Source organism: Chlamydomonas reinhardtii, chromosome 7 (assembly GCF_000002595.2).
Source record: "Chlamydomonas reinhardtii strain CC-503 cw92 mt+ chromosome 7, whole genome shotgun sequence".
Lineage (NCBI taxonomy): Eukaryota > Viridiplantae > Chlorophyta > Chlorophyceae > Chlamydomonadales > Chlamydomonadaceae > Chlamydomonas > Chlamydomonas reinhardtii.
This window is the reverse complement of record NC_057010.1, coordinates 5,103,497-5,118,964: the sequence shown is the minus strand read 5'-3', so window position 1 is coordinate 5,118,964 and position 15,468 is coordinate 5,103,497. Positions and strand designations below refer to the sequence as shown.

At 64.5% G+C, this 15,468-nt stretch overlaps 3 protein-coding genes across 3 annotated transcripts; all 3 read right to left on the bottom strand.

Moving 5' to 3' along the window:
- Positions 1 to 8: 8 nt before the first annotated feature.
- On the bottom strand, positions 9 to 3,839 carry CHLRE_07g347950v5 (uncharacterized protein). Its single transcript, XM_043064501.1, has 5 exons — positions 3,755 to 3,839; positions 2,619 to 3,413; positions 1,700 to 2,338; positions 1,309 to 1,488; positions 9 to 1,098 (listed from the first exon to the last, which is right to left on the bottom strand). Exons 1-5 carry the CDS (start codon positions 3,758 to 3,760, stop codon positions 961 to 963), a joined length of 1,758 nt encoding a protein of 585 aa, XP_042923069.1. The 5' UTR covers positions 3,761 to 3,839; the 3' UTR covers positions 9 to 960.
- A 46-nt stretch (positions 3,840 to 3,885) lies between these two features.
- CHLRE_07g347900v5 (uncharacterized protein) lies at positions 3,886 to 11,789 on the bottom strand. The gene is made up of 13 exons (XM_043064500.1): positions 11,111 to 11,789; positions 10,748 to 10,806; positions 10,175 to 10,515; positions 9,927 to 9,962; positions 8,725 to 9,741; positions 8,325 to 8,484; positions 7,992 to 8,117; positions 7,749 to 7,796; positions 7,463 to 7,521; positions 7,042 to 7,217; positions 6,055 to 6,815; positions 5,563 to 5,820; positions 3,886 to 5,388 (listed from the first exon to the last, which is right to left on the bottom strand). Exons 1-13 carry the CDS (start codon positions 11,376 to 11,378, stop codon positions 5,329 to 5,331), a joined length of 3,369 nt encoding a protein of 1,122 aa, XP_042923068.1. The 5' UTR covers positions 11,379 to 11,789; the 3' UTR covers positions 3,886 to 5,328.
- A 58-nt stretch (positions 11,790 to 11,847) lies between these two features.
- Positions 11,848 to 15,359, bottom strand: CHLRE_07g347850v5 (uncharacterized protein). Its single transcript, XM_001692400.3, has 4 exons — positions 14,618 to 15,359; positions 14,145 to 14,250; positions 13,472 to 13,939; positions 11,848 to 13,267 (listed from the first exon to the last, which is right to left on the bottom strand). Exons 1-4 carry the CDS (start codon positions 15,136 to 15,138, stop codon positions 12,980 to 12,982), a joined length of 1,383 nt encoding a protein of 460 aa, XP_001692452.2. The 5' UTR covers positions 15,139 to 15,359; the 3' UTR covers positions 11,848 to 12,979.
- Positions 15,360 to 15,468: the final 109 nt, after the last annotated feature.

The following is a 15,468-nucleotide window of genomic DNA, read 5'->3' as shown; positions in this document are numbered from 1 at the left end:
ACAATACCGGTGCCGGTACTTTACAAGAGTCCAGACCGGCCCGGAGTTCCTGTTCGGCAATGGAACCTGCCTCAACCTGCCTGGCTGCCTCAGGGTACCTCCGACCTGCCTTGACAGCCCAAGGCCTGGTAAAAGGTCAAAAGGCTCACGGTAGACCACTGACGTTGGGATGAATGTCAGTCGCATAAAAATTTGGAAGTCCCCTCGATCAGTGAAGAAGGCCTTAAGGAACAGCCTTCAGGAGTTCAAGGGTGCGCCTTCCCCACAGCTGCGGTTCGCCGTACTCAGGCACCAGCAACAGAGCAACTACCCCGTACATGGCGAACGAAAATGAACAAAATAAGAGTCAACGCGTTTCGTTCACCCACCCCACAAAGTGCATCTTCTTTGACCAGCGTTTTCTCATAGCAAACGCCCTCAAATATTAATGGCGCGCTGCTGGGTTGGGCGTCAGGGCGCATAAAGTCTGTTACACTTGGTCGCAGCCTTGAAAGCGGGCTGGGGCGCACGCCAGACCCCAAAAACACGCCAGGAGACACACTTTGGAACAGCATGTGTAGATGAGTGGCTAACAAGCAGCATTCCGTTCTATTGCATGAGTTTCTGGGCATGCGTGCACATACATACACATGTACACAGGCCGCGGGTAGCATTGGAAAACAGTCGACGGCAATGCTGGTGCTTGCCAGCCTACAACGCACTTCATTTGCATAAAGTGGATACCGTAAATAACCGATGCATGTGCTTCTTCGAGTCCCAAATGTGCGCCTTCGAGTCTCAAGATACGAGTCATGCGTTACCGTATTGCAACCTAGCCGTGCGTGTCCAGCCCCAACACCTTCCACACGTCCCCGCGCCACACGTGCTTCCATTTCACCACGCGCCACGAGCCTACACGCACGCCACGCCACGCCACGCCACGCTGCCCCACCCTCCCCATCCTCCCCCATAACCCCCGCTCTAGCACATCCCCTCCTCCAGCAGCCACACCCTGTGGGTCTTGCCCTCACTGCAGCTTGTCACCTCCCGGTCATCCGTCGGGTTGAACGCCACCCCTGACACAGGCCCGCTGTGGCCGCGCATCATCGCCAGCCGCTGCTGCCGACCCACATCCCACACACACACACACACACACACACACACACACACACACACACACACACACACACACACACACACACACACACACACACACACATCTCACACACACACACACACACACATCTCACACACACACACACACACACACACACACACACATCTCACACACACACACACACACACACACACACACACACACACACACACATCGCGTGTGCCGGTCACCAGCAGCACACGCCGAATGCTACTGCCGCCGCTGCCACCACTGCCGTCCGCCCCGCCGCCACCGCCACCCTTGCCGTCCAGGCTCGGGAGCGTGGCGGCTGTAGCATGGCCGGCGCTGCTGCTACTGCCGCTGCTACTTCCCCCTGCGGGGCCCAGGATGCTCTGAAGCGCAGCATCCAACGCCGTGCCTTTGGCCACACCCCCAAACGTCAGCGCCAGGCTGCTATTCTCGCCCGGCCCATCGCAGCCGCCACTGCTACCGCCGGGGCCGCTGCTACTGCCGCCAGCGGCGAAGGACAGGCACGTGACCCAGTCATCGTGCGGCAGTGTGGCCACACACCGGTTCGTGTAACTGCCGTACTCGACCTCTCACAGCCGTACGGTCTGATCCCGGCTGCCCGTGGCTAGGAGCAGCGTCGCCGCCGCCGCCGTCGGCATCAAGGGCGCCGTCGCCGCTGCGCGGTGCGAACTGTAGGCAGGTCACGCACTCCATGTGTCCTTTCAAAACCGCCTTGCCCTGCATCGCGCACGCAGCCGCCGCCGAGGATGAGGAGCCCTGTCCGCCGCCGCCGCCGCCGCCGGCAGCCCCAGCAGCGGAAGCAACGGGCATGGCAAGCTCCCAGACCCGAACACTCTTGTTCGCAGAGGCGCTCGCCAGAGCCACCAGTTCCTTGGGCTGCCGCTGCAGCTGCTGCTCCTGCTCCTGCTGGTGCCGGAGCCGACCCCTGCTGACCGCTCTCGCCTTCTCCTGCCCACCGCCAGCAACGCCGCCGCCACCTTCTGCTCCTGTTCCTCCATTTGCACCGGCGCCGGCGTTCGGCGCCGGCGGCGCAAAGGCGACGCCGGTTACCCAGTAGGTGTGGCCTTTGCTTGTGGCCAGGCACGCCCCAGTCGCCACGTCAAACACACGGAGGGTGTCCTCGGTGCCGCCAGTGGCGAGCAGCCGCCCTGCGCCGCCCTCGTAGGCACAGCACAGCACCGTGTTGGCATGTCCCTTGAAGGCGGCTGTGGCCTGCAGGTGGAGTGGAGTGGAGGGGCGGAGGAGGAGTGGGTGAATGCATGGCTCGAGCGGGCGCGTGGCGGGAAGTGGGATCAGCAGCACTGGAATCAGCTAACGCACAGCTGTTGGCCGCAACACCACACCAATACAACACCACGACACACCGCCCCACCTCCCACGCACATTGAAACCGCTGCTGTACAGGCGCGCGCAGCCGTCCCTAAACGCCGCCACAAGCGCCTGCCCATCCGCAGTGAACGCCAGCGCCGCCACCGGCCCGCCGCCACCCCACCTCCACGGCCAGACGCCGCTGCCGCCGCGCCCGCTGACGCCCCGCCTGCAGCTGTCCCTTTGCCTCCACGGCACCACCGCCACTGCCGCCGCCGCCGCCTCCACAATCTAGGGTGGCAATGCAGGCTCGTGTCTTGGTGCTGAAGACACGGATGCTGCCGTCAAGGCCGCCCGTCACGAACACCTGCCCGCCGTCAGCGACACTCAATGCGACGCTGGAGACCGCGTCTGTGTGGCCCTTCAGCACCGCTAGGCAGCTGCCCGAGCGAGGGTCGTGCACGCGCGCCGTCTTGTCGCCGCTGCCGCTCACGAGCAGCAGCGTCGCCTGCTCCTGCTGCTGCTGTTGCGGCTGCTTTGGCGGCTGCTTGCGCGAGGCGGCCGCCGCCGCCGCTGCTGGGGTAGAACTGGAGGCGAAGGGGGAGAGCACCTGACTAAACGCCAGCGACAGGACCGGCCCGGCGTGGCCTTTCATCTCCCGCTCCGTACATCCATTCACTCCGTCGTACACCCGTATGACCTTGTCCGCGCCGCCGGAAGCCAGCAGCAGCTGCGGCGGCCCGCCGTTGTACGCCCTCAGCCCCGCCGGGCTCCACGCTACGCACAGCACGGGCCCCGCGTGTGACCGCAGCGTGTGCACGCACTGCCTGGAGGAGGGCAGCCACACGCGCACGGCGCCGTCCCTGCAGCCGCTGGCGAGCTGGTTGTCGTACGACGTCTCGTGGGCCCAGGCGCAGGCGGTGGCGGCGTCGGGGTGCGGCAGCACAGCGTGGGAGTAGCCCGACAGCACGTCAAACACCTGCGGTTGGGGCAGCGGTTGGGGCAGCGGTTGGGGCAGCCGTTAGGGCTTTGGGGCATGGGGCAGGAGCATGGTACCTGGCAAGGAGTTTCACCGCCTGAACCCCTCCAGTGCTCCACCCTAAGCCACGGCCGCCACCCCAGCCCCGTGCACCGTGCACACCCAGTCGAACCGGAGACGCCGTGGCCGAATCCTGTGTCGCTACACACACACACATAGCACACACATAGCACACACAGCACACACACACACACACACACACACACACGCACACACGCACACACACCTGCACGGTGGTGTCCTCCTAGACGGATTTGGGATTGGTGGGCTCTACGTCACACTTGCATTTATTGCGTACAACAAATTTCCTGTGCCGGTCCCGATACACGTTCCCTACAACGGGGGTTGGGGGAGGGCTGGAGAATGGTGTACAAAGTTCACAGAATTTATGGAGCGCATTAGCGCATAGTTTGCAAAACGGAGTTTACAAGGTGGATGAAGGTCACATCGCTCGATGTTCGGTCCCACCGCAATCCCAAAACCCCCATACACGTTCCACACAGCGGATTGATTTGCTGCATCTTGACAACTTTGAGGACTGAGGCCCCGGAGCGAAGCAAGGCGAGCCCCCACAGTGGCACCCCTGTCCGCGCGCGCGGCGACGTGCTGAAACAACATATGGTGATATGGGCCACGTGCCTGTCTCGCGCACTGCATCGTCTTCTCAACCACCACCATCCTGGCAAAAGACGTTCGCTCTCCACTCCAGGGCATGAGCAAGCCAATGCCGCCACTACCCGCAGCCCAAACAACCAATGTGACGATCGTGCAGGACCCTTCCTACCAACACCCCGTCCCTCCGACAACCCCATCTAGCCCATGCATGGACCCGGCCTATTGGCGTGCGACGAACTCCACAAAATGTATGCATTCCCGTCTTGCACGTCAGTGTGCGGCCAACTGCGGCGTCTGCCTTCTGCAACAGTGCACCCTTTTTAACTTTTGTTCGTTTTTCGTCCCAGCAACTGCATTCAGTCTCAGTGATGGCTCAACGCTCGCAGTGCTTAACTCATAGGTCGGCTATGCATCACTACAGCTACTGCACCACCCCCGGAAATAACATGGCGTATGAAATGTTCACATGGGTCTCTGCGGTGCCCAAGACTAGGGGTAATAATAACGGGAGCGGAAAGCCAAACAACGGACTTTAGGGAGGCAAGGGAGGTAGTGCAGACGCGATGGGAGGTAGCACAGCATGAGGCAACACGTCGTTGACATCCGAAGAAAGCAGACCGCAAGCGCAGGTCAAACCCCCGAATTCTTGAAAAACCGTAACGCAGCAGTATGTATTGTGAGAGCACCAAAGCCCGGTCCGGAAGTCAAGCGTTTCACACGCGCTTCGTATCAACGCGCGCCGCCGCAGCCAGCCGCCTGGCACGTTGCCAACGGTCTGCAACGCGTGTTGTTATCAGCGTAGAGGCTATCCTAAAACATCTTATGCCAAGCCCCGATGACCGCACGCCCGGGCTTCACATAAAGGAAGCGCACGTGTGCACACGCTTTACGGCTGCCCGGTCAACCGTTTGGGCATGCTTATGACTTTCCTTGCTAACATGCGACTCTCCCAATGTGCCTTTGCGTCAGACGCACACACGGCGTCTGTAATTGGCTGAATCGAACTCCTGACGAATTAGCGAAGGCCTGGCAGTTTTCCCGCAGCTCATAAGCCATGTCGTGTGTCCGTGAGTGCGTCGTGGCAGTGTGCCACACGCCCATCTCTACTGTGTGTGCGAGCTCCCTGTCCGGCTTCCCGCCGGCTCCTCAAGCGTCGGCTCGGCTCCGGCGAGAGCGTGGTCGGCGCCAGCAGTCGCTGACATGTGCCGCATCCAACCACCAACAGTACGGTACGGAACTCCTACTTGGTACTACGCTTGGGGTAGCGGCCCTTGATCTTGGGAACCTTGCCCGGCTTCTTCTGTGGGCGGCAATGAATGTGGGCGGGAATGAGTGAGACCACGGTACCACCATCACGCAGCAGCACAGCAGCAGTTAGCTAGTACGGCGGCCATAGTGCTGCCAAGACCTGGAGACCCTCGCGCACACACTACCATGCGTCGCATGCCCACGACCAGAAGCTCATTCAACACACCTTGCGGCCGCCTGCAGCGTTATCATCATCATCGCCGGCGCCGCCCGCACCGCCCGTGCCGCCACCACCGCCGCCGCCGCGGCCTCCCGCTGCCATAGCGATCGAGCCGCCGCCACCGCCGCCTGCGGCGCCTGCGGCGCTGTAGCCGCCGCCGTAGCTGGGGGCGGCTGCCGAGGTGGCAGCTGCGTTGGGGTTCTCAAAGCGCCACATTGTGCACTCCACTCCCTCCAGGCCCGCGAGCAGCAGATTGTCATGAAACTGCGGTAGGGACGGATACCACGTGCCGGCCTCAACGAAAGTGGACAAGTGCTTATGCTGCCATCTCCGGTGGGTTACAGTCATGATGTTTCAAGAAGTGAGGGGGAGGAAGGGAATGCTGCTGGCGCGCGCCTGCGAGCCACCGCCCAAATGCCAATGACGCGGCCGCTGCCAGCTGCAACCACTTAGCCAGCAACTCCCTCCAAACCATCGTGCCCTTGCACCGCAACCTACCTGGAAGGAGCTAATCCGTGCAGGCGCCGTGAACGTCATCAGCGGCACGCTCCACGGCCGCCGCCGGAAGCTGATGGCGCCGCCGTACGCGGCAGCGGCAGCAGCGGCAGCGCCGCCGCCGCTGCCCGAGCCATTGCCGCCGCCGCTCAAGCCGCTCAGAGAGCGAATATCATACAGGTGCAGCTGGTGCCGTCCGTCATCGAATCCGCACACCAGCTTCCACTCATCCATCTGCACGCCCACACACGGCGCGCCGCGGCCGCCGCCGCCCACGCCCGCCGCGCCGGCGCCCGCTGCCGCCGCGGCAGCCGCAATCGCACCCAGGCCACTCGCAAACGCGCCTCCCAGCCCCAGCACACCCGCACCGCCGCCGCCCGCATCCAACACGCCGCTCAGCGCACCCGGCAGCGACACACGCCCGCTGCCGGCGGTAGCCGGCAGCCCACCGCCGCCGCCTTCGGCAGCGACGCCATCGGCGCCGCCAGCGCTGCCGCCACGCGGCACGGCTGGGCCGCCGCAATGGATCCGGCCCACGGGCGTGCTGACCCTTGGATCCAGCAGGACCACCTCGCCCTGCCGGCCAGCTGCCAGCAGCTCCCCCACGTACGACACGCAGGTGTACGGGTGCGGCGACGGCGGCGCGGCGCCGCCGGCGGCCGCGGCGGCGGGCGCGTCGTCGCCCAGCCCGAGCGTTTGCAGCAGCGTGGCGGTGGAGACGTCCCACAGCTGCACGCCCCAGCCCGCGGCCGCCACCAGCCGGCCTGGAAGTGGGGAGGAGGTCGCAGAGGCGGTGCGTTAGAGCGAAAGAGTTAGGGAGGTGCGGACGACGTGGAGGACGAGGACAGCAGCCGTCCTGTCCCCAGATCCGTTCCTTTCCTGCCCCTTCCTGACTTTCCTTGTCCATCGCTGATCCCCCCGAGCCCCGCCCGCCCCTTCGTTGGGCTCGGGCATGTGACGCCCTCCCTCGCCTCCCACGCGCACGCTCACCCGAGGGTCCGTGTGCCTGCAGCGCCGCCACGGGTCCGCCCGCCTCCAGCCCCACGATGGCGGCGCCGCTGGCCACGTCCCACAGCCGCATCAGGCCGTCCTTGGCGCCGCTGACGGGGATGCCGGTGGTCAGCAGGCAGCAGCACGACACCGGGCCCTCGTGACGCACCGTGCGCCTGGGAGGTGAGTGGCAAGGTGTGGTGGAAGATGGATAGAGACGGGTCAGTGAAAGGGAGGTGTGGTGACCGGAACTTGCAGGGTGCGGGGCCGCCGAGGGACGGAGCTGCAAGCACCTAGCACCTAGCACTCATCCACCTCCCCATTGCGACCTCGCGTCTCTGTCTTTTTTTGTGGGAATGATGAAGACATCCCCGGCAAACCTCTCGCCACCCATCCCCACCCAATCCCCACGCGCACTCACTTGCACTTGAGTTCATCCATGCTCCACAGCTTGACCACGGAGCCAGTGCAGCCGCTCACCTGGAGGGAGGGGGAGACGGGCACAAGTAGCAACAGGCAGCTCGACACGCTGCAACTACACGGCGGCAGTCTCAGGCGCTCAGGCCGAACACCAGTGGGGAAGCCCTCGATCAAGCAAGCAACAGGCACGTGGCCATATCGTGGCCGTTTCGAAGATGTCGAACTCGAATCCCACATTCATCGCAACTTCCAGCCTCCACCGCAGCTGCTGCTGACCCGCCTCTCACCAGCAGCTGGTCGTCGAAGGCCACCGCCGTGACACGGCCGGGGTGGCCCTGCAGGCACAGGCGCAAACACGAATGAATGGGGGCAGGAATGGCCAAGCGAAAGCTCGGGTGCGCAGCCCGGGAACACGAGCAAGCGTAGGACATGCGTGTCCAGCTACTTCGCCACGCTTCCCACCCGCTCCCCGCCCCCACCAGCCATGCTTGGAACAAGTCCCCCTCCCGCCCCGCCCTCCGCCGACGCACCTGCAGCGTGGCGATGCGGCGGCCTGTGGCGTGCGACCACAGCCTCACCGCGCCGCCGTCGCCCGACACCACCTTGCTGTCGTCCATCTGCACACACACCGTGCCGGGGAAGCCCAGGCTGGCGGCCTGGAGGAGGTGGAGGGAGAGCGGGCAAGGCGGGTAAGAGGTGGTGAGAGGCGCGGGGAGCGGAAAGAGGCCGGGCTTGGTAAGGATGCCTGGTGAAGCGTACAGGGGCATGACCCATCAGGGGCACAGCAGCACGACCTGACAGCGACGCAACGCGGCACAAGTCGAGCCCGCCCCCTGCCAAGCCCCGCCCCTCCCCGCTCGCACCTGCACTCGCGCCTCCACCCAGCGCGCGGCGCGCAGCTGCGAGCGGCGGCACATGCGCCGCACCACCGCCGCGCCCAGCCCCGGCTCCGGCGGCCGCCCCCACAGCGACTCGTACTGGCAGCGCCACACCGCCGGGTCGGAGGCCAGAGCGCGCAGCCACCTGCAGGCAGGCAGGCAGGCAGGCAGGCAGGCAATGAGGGAGGCAGAACCAGGTATGCAGGCAGATAGGCAGGCAGGCATAGGCACAATGCGTTCATGGAGTACTGCTCGCCCAGAGGCCCATCGAGCCTCACACACCATGCGCCCGGTGCTCAGGAGACATGGGATTGCTATGTTCTAGCAGCTCAGAACCCCGCAGGACCTTTGCTGACCCCACACTCCCTCTCTCACAACCACTCACTTGCAAGTGCGGCCCACCATGCACACCTCCCGCACGCCCAGCTGCTGCAGCATGACCATCCAGCACTCCTCCGGCAGCTGAGGCACCGGCGCCGCCTCCGCCTCTGCCGGCACCAATCCCGCCGCCGCCGCAAACGCACTGACGCCGCCCCCGCCACCTCCTCCGCCGCCGCCACCCAGGCCTGACCGCCCGGCCGCGCTCCCAAAGGCACCCGCCTCCGCGGGCCCTGTCGGCCACGACGTCACGGGCACCGGCAGCGGCAGCCGGCCCGCTCCGACGCTTCCGACGATGACACCAGCACCACTAGCACCACCAGCAGCAGCAGTAGGCGTGCCACGCTCCAGCCGGCTGCTGCGGCTGCGGCGCGGGCGGCCGCCCGAGCTGCGGCCGCCCTCAGCCTCCGTGGAGTCGCCGCCTTCCTCGCCCTCCCCCTCAGCCTCAGCCTCCGCACCGCCGCGCCGACGCGCCCTCTCGCGCGCCTCCTCCTCCTCCTCCAGCAGCAACTCCTCCTCATCCCCGTCATCCGAGCGACTGTCACCATCGCCCTCACCCTCACCCTCTCCGTCGTCGCTGCCGCGGTAGCTGAGCCCCTTGAGGCTGGGACTAGCGCCCCGCGGGCTGCGGCCGCGGCTGACCGGGCCCGGGCCCGAACCCAGGCCGCCGCCCAAGCTCGTGCCATGCAGCCCCGCGCTGCCGACGACGCCGGGCGAGGCGCCGAGCACGCGAGCCGCCGCCGCCATAGCAGAGGCCGAGTAGCTTCCGCCAGCTCCGCCGACGCTGGCGCTGATGCGGGCGTGCGCGGAGTTGAAGCCGGCGAAGCCGGCGGGGCTGGGCGGCTGCGGCAGCGGCGGCATGCCGTCGCGGCTGTTGCGCCGCCGAGCTCGGTCCACACTGGCGCCGCCGTGGGAGGCGCCGCCCTCGCCGGCGATGTGGACGTGGAGGTGCAGGGGCGCGGGGGGGCCGGGCGGCGCGGGCGGCAGCAGGTCGCTCAGGCGCCGCTTGTGGTACTCGGACTCCCTGCACAGGCGGCGAGGAGCGAGGTCGAGGTGGGGGTTAAGTGGCAAAACATGTATGGAAGTGGCTCGTGATAAAAGGCGGAGGTGGCATCAGTCGTTGTGTGTGATGGAGCGCCCCTTGTTGAGTCTGACGCCCATGTGCCAGGAGTGTCAGCAGACCAACGCCCTGGCCCCCGATCTCCTCACCAGACGACCACGTTGCCGTGCTTGAAGTAGGCGATCCTGCGAACACAGCCATCGCCGCCACGGCACCAGAGCACCCTTTTAGCCATGTTCGCTGCAGGATCCTCCGACAGGACCCTTCAGCTGGTAGGCAGGCAACTTACATACACCCGGCTTCATGTCAATCCAGATTGCGTCTTGCACGGCATGCCCCAAACCCCATTCGCTCCCCTCCCCAATTAGGCCCCCTTCCCCCCTTTCATCCCGCTTGCCTATGGTAGGGCACATCGCTGCTCGACTCCTCACTGGTTGAGGCCACGAAGCCGGACAGCCCCCCGCCACCTCCTCCACCTCCACTCGAGGGCGAGGCACCACGCGGGCAGCGGTGGCTGCTGCTGTGCCCGCCGCCGCCGGCCTTGCCGTACGCCGCCCCTCCTGCTCCTCCTCCACCACCGCCGCCGCCTCCTCCTGCTCCATCCGCGCCGCCGGTGCCGCAGAACCGCTCCACGAAGGCAGTGTACGGCAGCTCCATGAGACGGTCATGCAGGCGCATGCTCCACGCCTCCACGCCCGACTTGCGCTCCGGCTGCTGCACCGTCTCCACAAAGCCGATCTGGAGCCCAGGGAGCCAAACGCGTTGGGAGCGAGGGAGTGTAGCATGTTGGAGGAGGCCGTGGAACTTGTGTGAAAGGAATCAGTTATGCGGGCTGAACGGCGCAGCACCTGGGTGGGCGGTTGGCTACATAAAGCGCCGCGTAAAGGCCCTTCCCCCAAGAAAATGCACGTCGATTCCAATGGTACCCGCCCGCCCGCTCGCGCTTCCCCCGCCCCCCGTGAAAGCTCACCGTGTATTCAGTGGGGTCCAGGGCAGGGTCAAAGCACAGCCGCTTCCAGAACTTCTTGGCTGTAGTGTTGTAGTGGTGGGAAAGTCCGCAGAGGGCAGAGGGCAGAAGTCAGAGGATGGGCAGGCGGGCAGGAAGGCATGAGGAGGTTGGCTGGGGCTTTCAAGGGATGGGGTCGTCGCGCACGGTGACCGGGTTAGTGCCGTGGGCGGCACGCGCCATCTTGCTATGTTGCTACTGCCGTACAATACCCCGCCTTCAGGTCGCACACATGCCCTCCGCTTATTGTGAACCCGTGGAGAACCGCTCGCAAGCTTCGGCAGTCCTCTCGGGTGCACGTTCAAAATATCGATCATCGCCTCTTACCAGCGAGGTAAGGGTTTGCCTTGTCGCCGGCAGCGGAAGAGCCGCCGCGGTAGGGAGGTGACGCGCCAATCAGGGGCGAGCGGCCATCGGCAGCAGCTGGGGAGACGCCCAGGAGCGTGGGCGGCACAGGGCTCGCGTAACCGCCCAGTACGCTCGCGGGCGGGGAGAATGGAGGTAGACTGCCACCGGGAGAGGACCCATAGCTGCCGGCGTGGCTGCCAAAGCCGTGGAGAATGTGCTGGGGCGTTGAATGGAGGTGCGACGCCATTGCCGCGCCGCTGGCAGAGGAAGGAGGAGGTGGCAAGGACACCCAGGGCTCGCGCCTGGCGGGGCTTGTGTGGAGCGGAGGGCGGATTTGACGTCGGCAGCGCGGTGGCCGCTGGGAGGTTACTGTCTATTGTTGCTGCTGGCGATGTCCATTCAGGAGCAGCGGGCGCCTACGCCGAGGCGCTGGCAGCTGGAGTCAGCATTTGGTGGCGATTCCCCAAGGGGTTGTTTTCTAAGACTAAGTTTGGCCCTAAGGGCCCGAGTTACATAGTGTCAGCCATATTTACATGCTGGTCGACGAAGTGGGGCTGGAAATGGAGCTGAGCGCTGCAAGGGCGCTTAATGGCTGGGGTCGGGTCGCTGAAAGTTGCAAGCCTGCCTGGCAGTTTGTTGATTTCAGTAGAAACAGCTGCTGTTAAGAAGTTCGAAAGCTCGGCGGGTCATTTGCAAGGTTCTTGGGATCGTCAGGGCATCAGGGGTTCAAAATCGTGCAGGTGACCTGGACGGTGCTGGCAGGCCCTTCCTCTTCAAGCCTGTCACCTAAATACATAGATATTGGTTGTATTCCTAAATCACCAGGGCTTGCGCGAGCTGCCACAAATCAAAACCCTATCTTGCGAGGTGTCCGCCCGTCCCTCACCCACCGCGAGCCCCAACCTCAAAGCTGCCCTGCAGACTCGTCGCACTCGCTCGGCCACACAGCCGCGACGGCGCCACCACACAACCGCCAGTCCCCTTTGGACCTTTCCACCAAGGCGTAACACACCCAGACCGCGCCCACTGCACGCTGCCTCAACGCACACAGACATCCCAGCATTCGGCTTGCACCCGGCTGGGCCCGTGCAGCACACACCGCTATCCAGCATCAATTTATAACCACTGGCAATCCTTCATCATTGTTTACTTGAGTCTGCGCAACCTGCACACAAACTCAGTATCCTCCTCCACCTTGACCACCATTCCCACACCTACGCATTCCTGTCGAAGTCTTCTTGATCAGCCTCCCAGCTTGACCGCCGCAGCTTGGCTAGCGCACGTCCGCACGAGATCAATCCCACACCGCACGTGCAGCCTCTCTGCGCTTCTGCTCAAGCTCAATCTTCAATAACCTTCAGTCGATTCGCCGTCACATTACCCGTGCCCACGCCCGCGCCCGTCGCCCATTCCATTTCATACAGGACCCGAGCTTGTTCGCATACGCCGATCAAGGATCCCGCCGCACGAGCGTCCGCCCCTCCCCACATGCATACATATGACACATGCACGATAATACATGCACGCCGAGTAGTAAGTGCCAACCGTTGGTACTGCTACTTGTCACGCGCCCATCACGCCCACACAACGCCGCGCACGCCACATGCACAAGGACCGCAAGGAGCACATTGCACCATGTTGCATGCCCGTGTGTTTACCATCACTTTTTGCGTAGTTCATAAGCCATGCTCATCGCGGTATTTTTAGAGAGTGAAAGCGTGGAAGCGCCTCGCCGCCTGCTGCCACCGCCCGCCCGGCCCACCTTCCCCAACAACCCTTTCAATCACAAGCCCTCAAAGTCCAGCACATACACACACAAAGCCTTTCGCGCTTCGCAGCGCGCAAGGCTCACACCAGCAGGTCCCCAGGTACCATGGCCACAGTGCAGGTGGATGGCAACCACGCCACACCGCCCGGGGCGCGCTCCTGCTCCTCCTCCTCATGCTCCTCCTCCTCCTGGTAATGCTGATGCTCCTGCGCTTGACCCATATGGTGTGCGCCACCTGCGCCAGGCCGCGGCTCGGGTGCGGACAGGAAGGCGGCGAGCAGCGGCGCCGGCGCCTCCGCCAGCGAGCGCACGTATACATAGGCGGTGCCGGCCGCAGTCCATGTAAAGGCGCAGGGGAACTGACCCAGCTGCGTGTGCAGCAAGAAGGGGGGCGGTGTGGGGTTGAGCATTGCAGCGTGCCATTGGCCATTGCAGGGAGGGCGCTGGGTCCCGGTGCCACAGGCACATCACCCCACACCCACAGAAGGATAACAGCAGTGGACATAGAAAGAGAGAGGCGCCCTCACACGCTTTGCATGCTTTGCATGCTTTGCATGCTTGGCATGACCCACCTGCACCAGCGGCGACGGGAAGGGCAGCGCGCGCGAGGTGACCAGCAGCCGGAAGCGCGGGTGCGCCGCCAGCCGCTCCGCAATGGTGCGCGCTGCCGCCGCCGAGAAGGCCGTGGAGCACAGGAAGAACGCGCTCCCGTCTCCCAGCTCCGCGCTCAAGATGTCCTCACACCGCAGCTCCACGGGGCTAAGCAGCAGCCCGCCCGCCGCCGCGCGGCGAGGCTCCGCCGCCGAGCCCGACCCCACATTCTCCTGGCTGCCGCCGGAGGCGAACGGTGCGCCGGAGGCGTCTTCCGCGGCTTCCTCGGCGGCGGCGAGCTCGCCGAGCTCGGCCAGGCGGGCTGCCGCCCAGGCGGACTGCTCATGCCGGCAGGCGGACAACTCCAGGCCGACGCAGCGGCGCAGGCGGGCGGTGGCGGCGGCCTGCAGCACCAGCCGGCCCAGGCCACTGCCCAGGTCCACAAGCACCTGAGGGGTGGGAGTGGAGGTTTGGGAAGGGTATGGAGTGCGGCTAGGAGTGGAGATGGAGATGGCGGCAACATGTGATGTGGGTCGGTGGGATGCGGGCTTGGGGTCCAGAGGAGAGGCATGTTGCATGAGTGTGCATGTGCGCCTGGGCTGGTGAGCAGGTCCGACAGGCGGTACAGCACACCGCACACATACACACACTTACGTCATCTGACTGGAGCGGCACACGAGCCAGGAACTGCCGTACGCCATCGCCCGTGATTTCGCCGTACGTGGCCGAGCCGCCCGTGGCGTCCACCAGCGCCGCCTCCCTGTTAGCACGTTTGTGTTGGCAGGTGCATTCGAGTGTGTCAGAGAGAATAACGAGGGCTAGCTTCCCCATCAAGCAAGTTTGTGGAGTGAAGGAAGGGACAGTACGTTGTAAGGTCACGGTGGCCCAGGCGAAAGCGCCCTGCCCGACGTGAGCAGCACCTCACTATTCTCTCCCTCGCGCGCACAGGCCCAACTCACATCGCGGCAAGCAACCACACAGTTCGCCAAACTTGCATACCCTTCCACAGCCCATTTCCCGCCCTTTACTGAGATCTCTGAATATCCACGAGAAACGAGCATCCATCAAGCCCAGCAGGGCATCTCCCCGGACACGCACACACGCATCTGTGCGCCTGTTGAACTCACTTGCGCGGAATGATGAAGCCGCGCTTGCTCATGAACACTTCTTCCAGCTCGTCGTAAATGGTGTCCAGCACTTGAGACATCAGCGCTCCATCGCCTGAGATGTCATCGGGGACCATGTCTTCCGGTACGTCGTCGTAGCCGATGCCGGCGCCGTCGGCGGTCAACGCTGCGGCAGGGGCCGTCAACGGGCCGCCTTGCAGCGGCCGGCCGTGTGTCGTGTAGGTGTCCGCGATGCTGTTGAGAATGGAAAGGCAGTCCTGGCGACTGATGAAGGGCCCGCGGCTGCGGGCGTCGCGGAGGGAGCCAGGGCCAGGGCCGGCCGCGTCGGGGGAGGTGGAGGTTGTTGCCGGTGCGGCCCGGCTGGGGGAGGTCGCAGGCGAGACCGCCGCCACGGCGACCGACTGCCGCCGCGACCGAAGCGGACCCTGCCAACGACTTTGGCTGAAAGTTGCAGATCGCCTGGGCGCGTCCGCGCGAGAAACTCGAGCGTCGGCGCGAACGCGTTCAAGGCAGAATTGCATTCTCAGACTCCCGTATTCAAGGGTCCACACCGACAAATAAGTTACCTAATCAAAAGCAGCTATATGAATGTTTTGCCTTCAAGCAACTATGATGTGTTTGGCGTCGGCGACTGGTCAAGTTCCGCGCTTGCATTGCGCGACCGATGCAGGTCGCACACGACCGGACCCGTTGCGAATGCTCCAACAGGCCCTCAGACTAGTCGGTCGCAATGTAGTTATACATGCATTTACACGTGCCGGTGCCGAGGGGTGCACAATTTGACGGTTGTTGGGTCGCGGCTTCGTGGGGGTCCCAAGCTGGGTTCGTGCCATGGAGGGCATGGCCGAGCT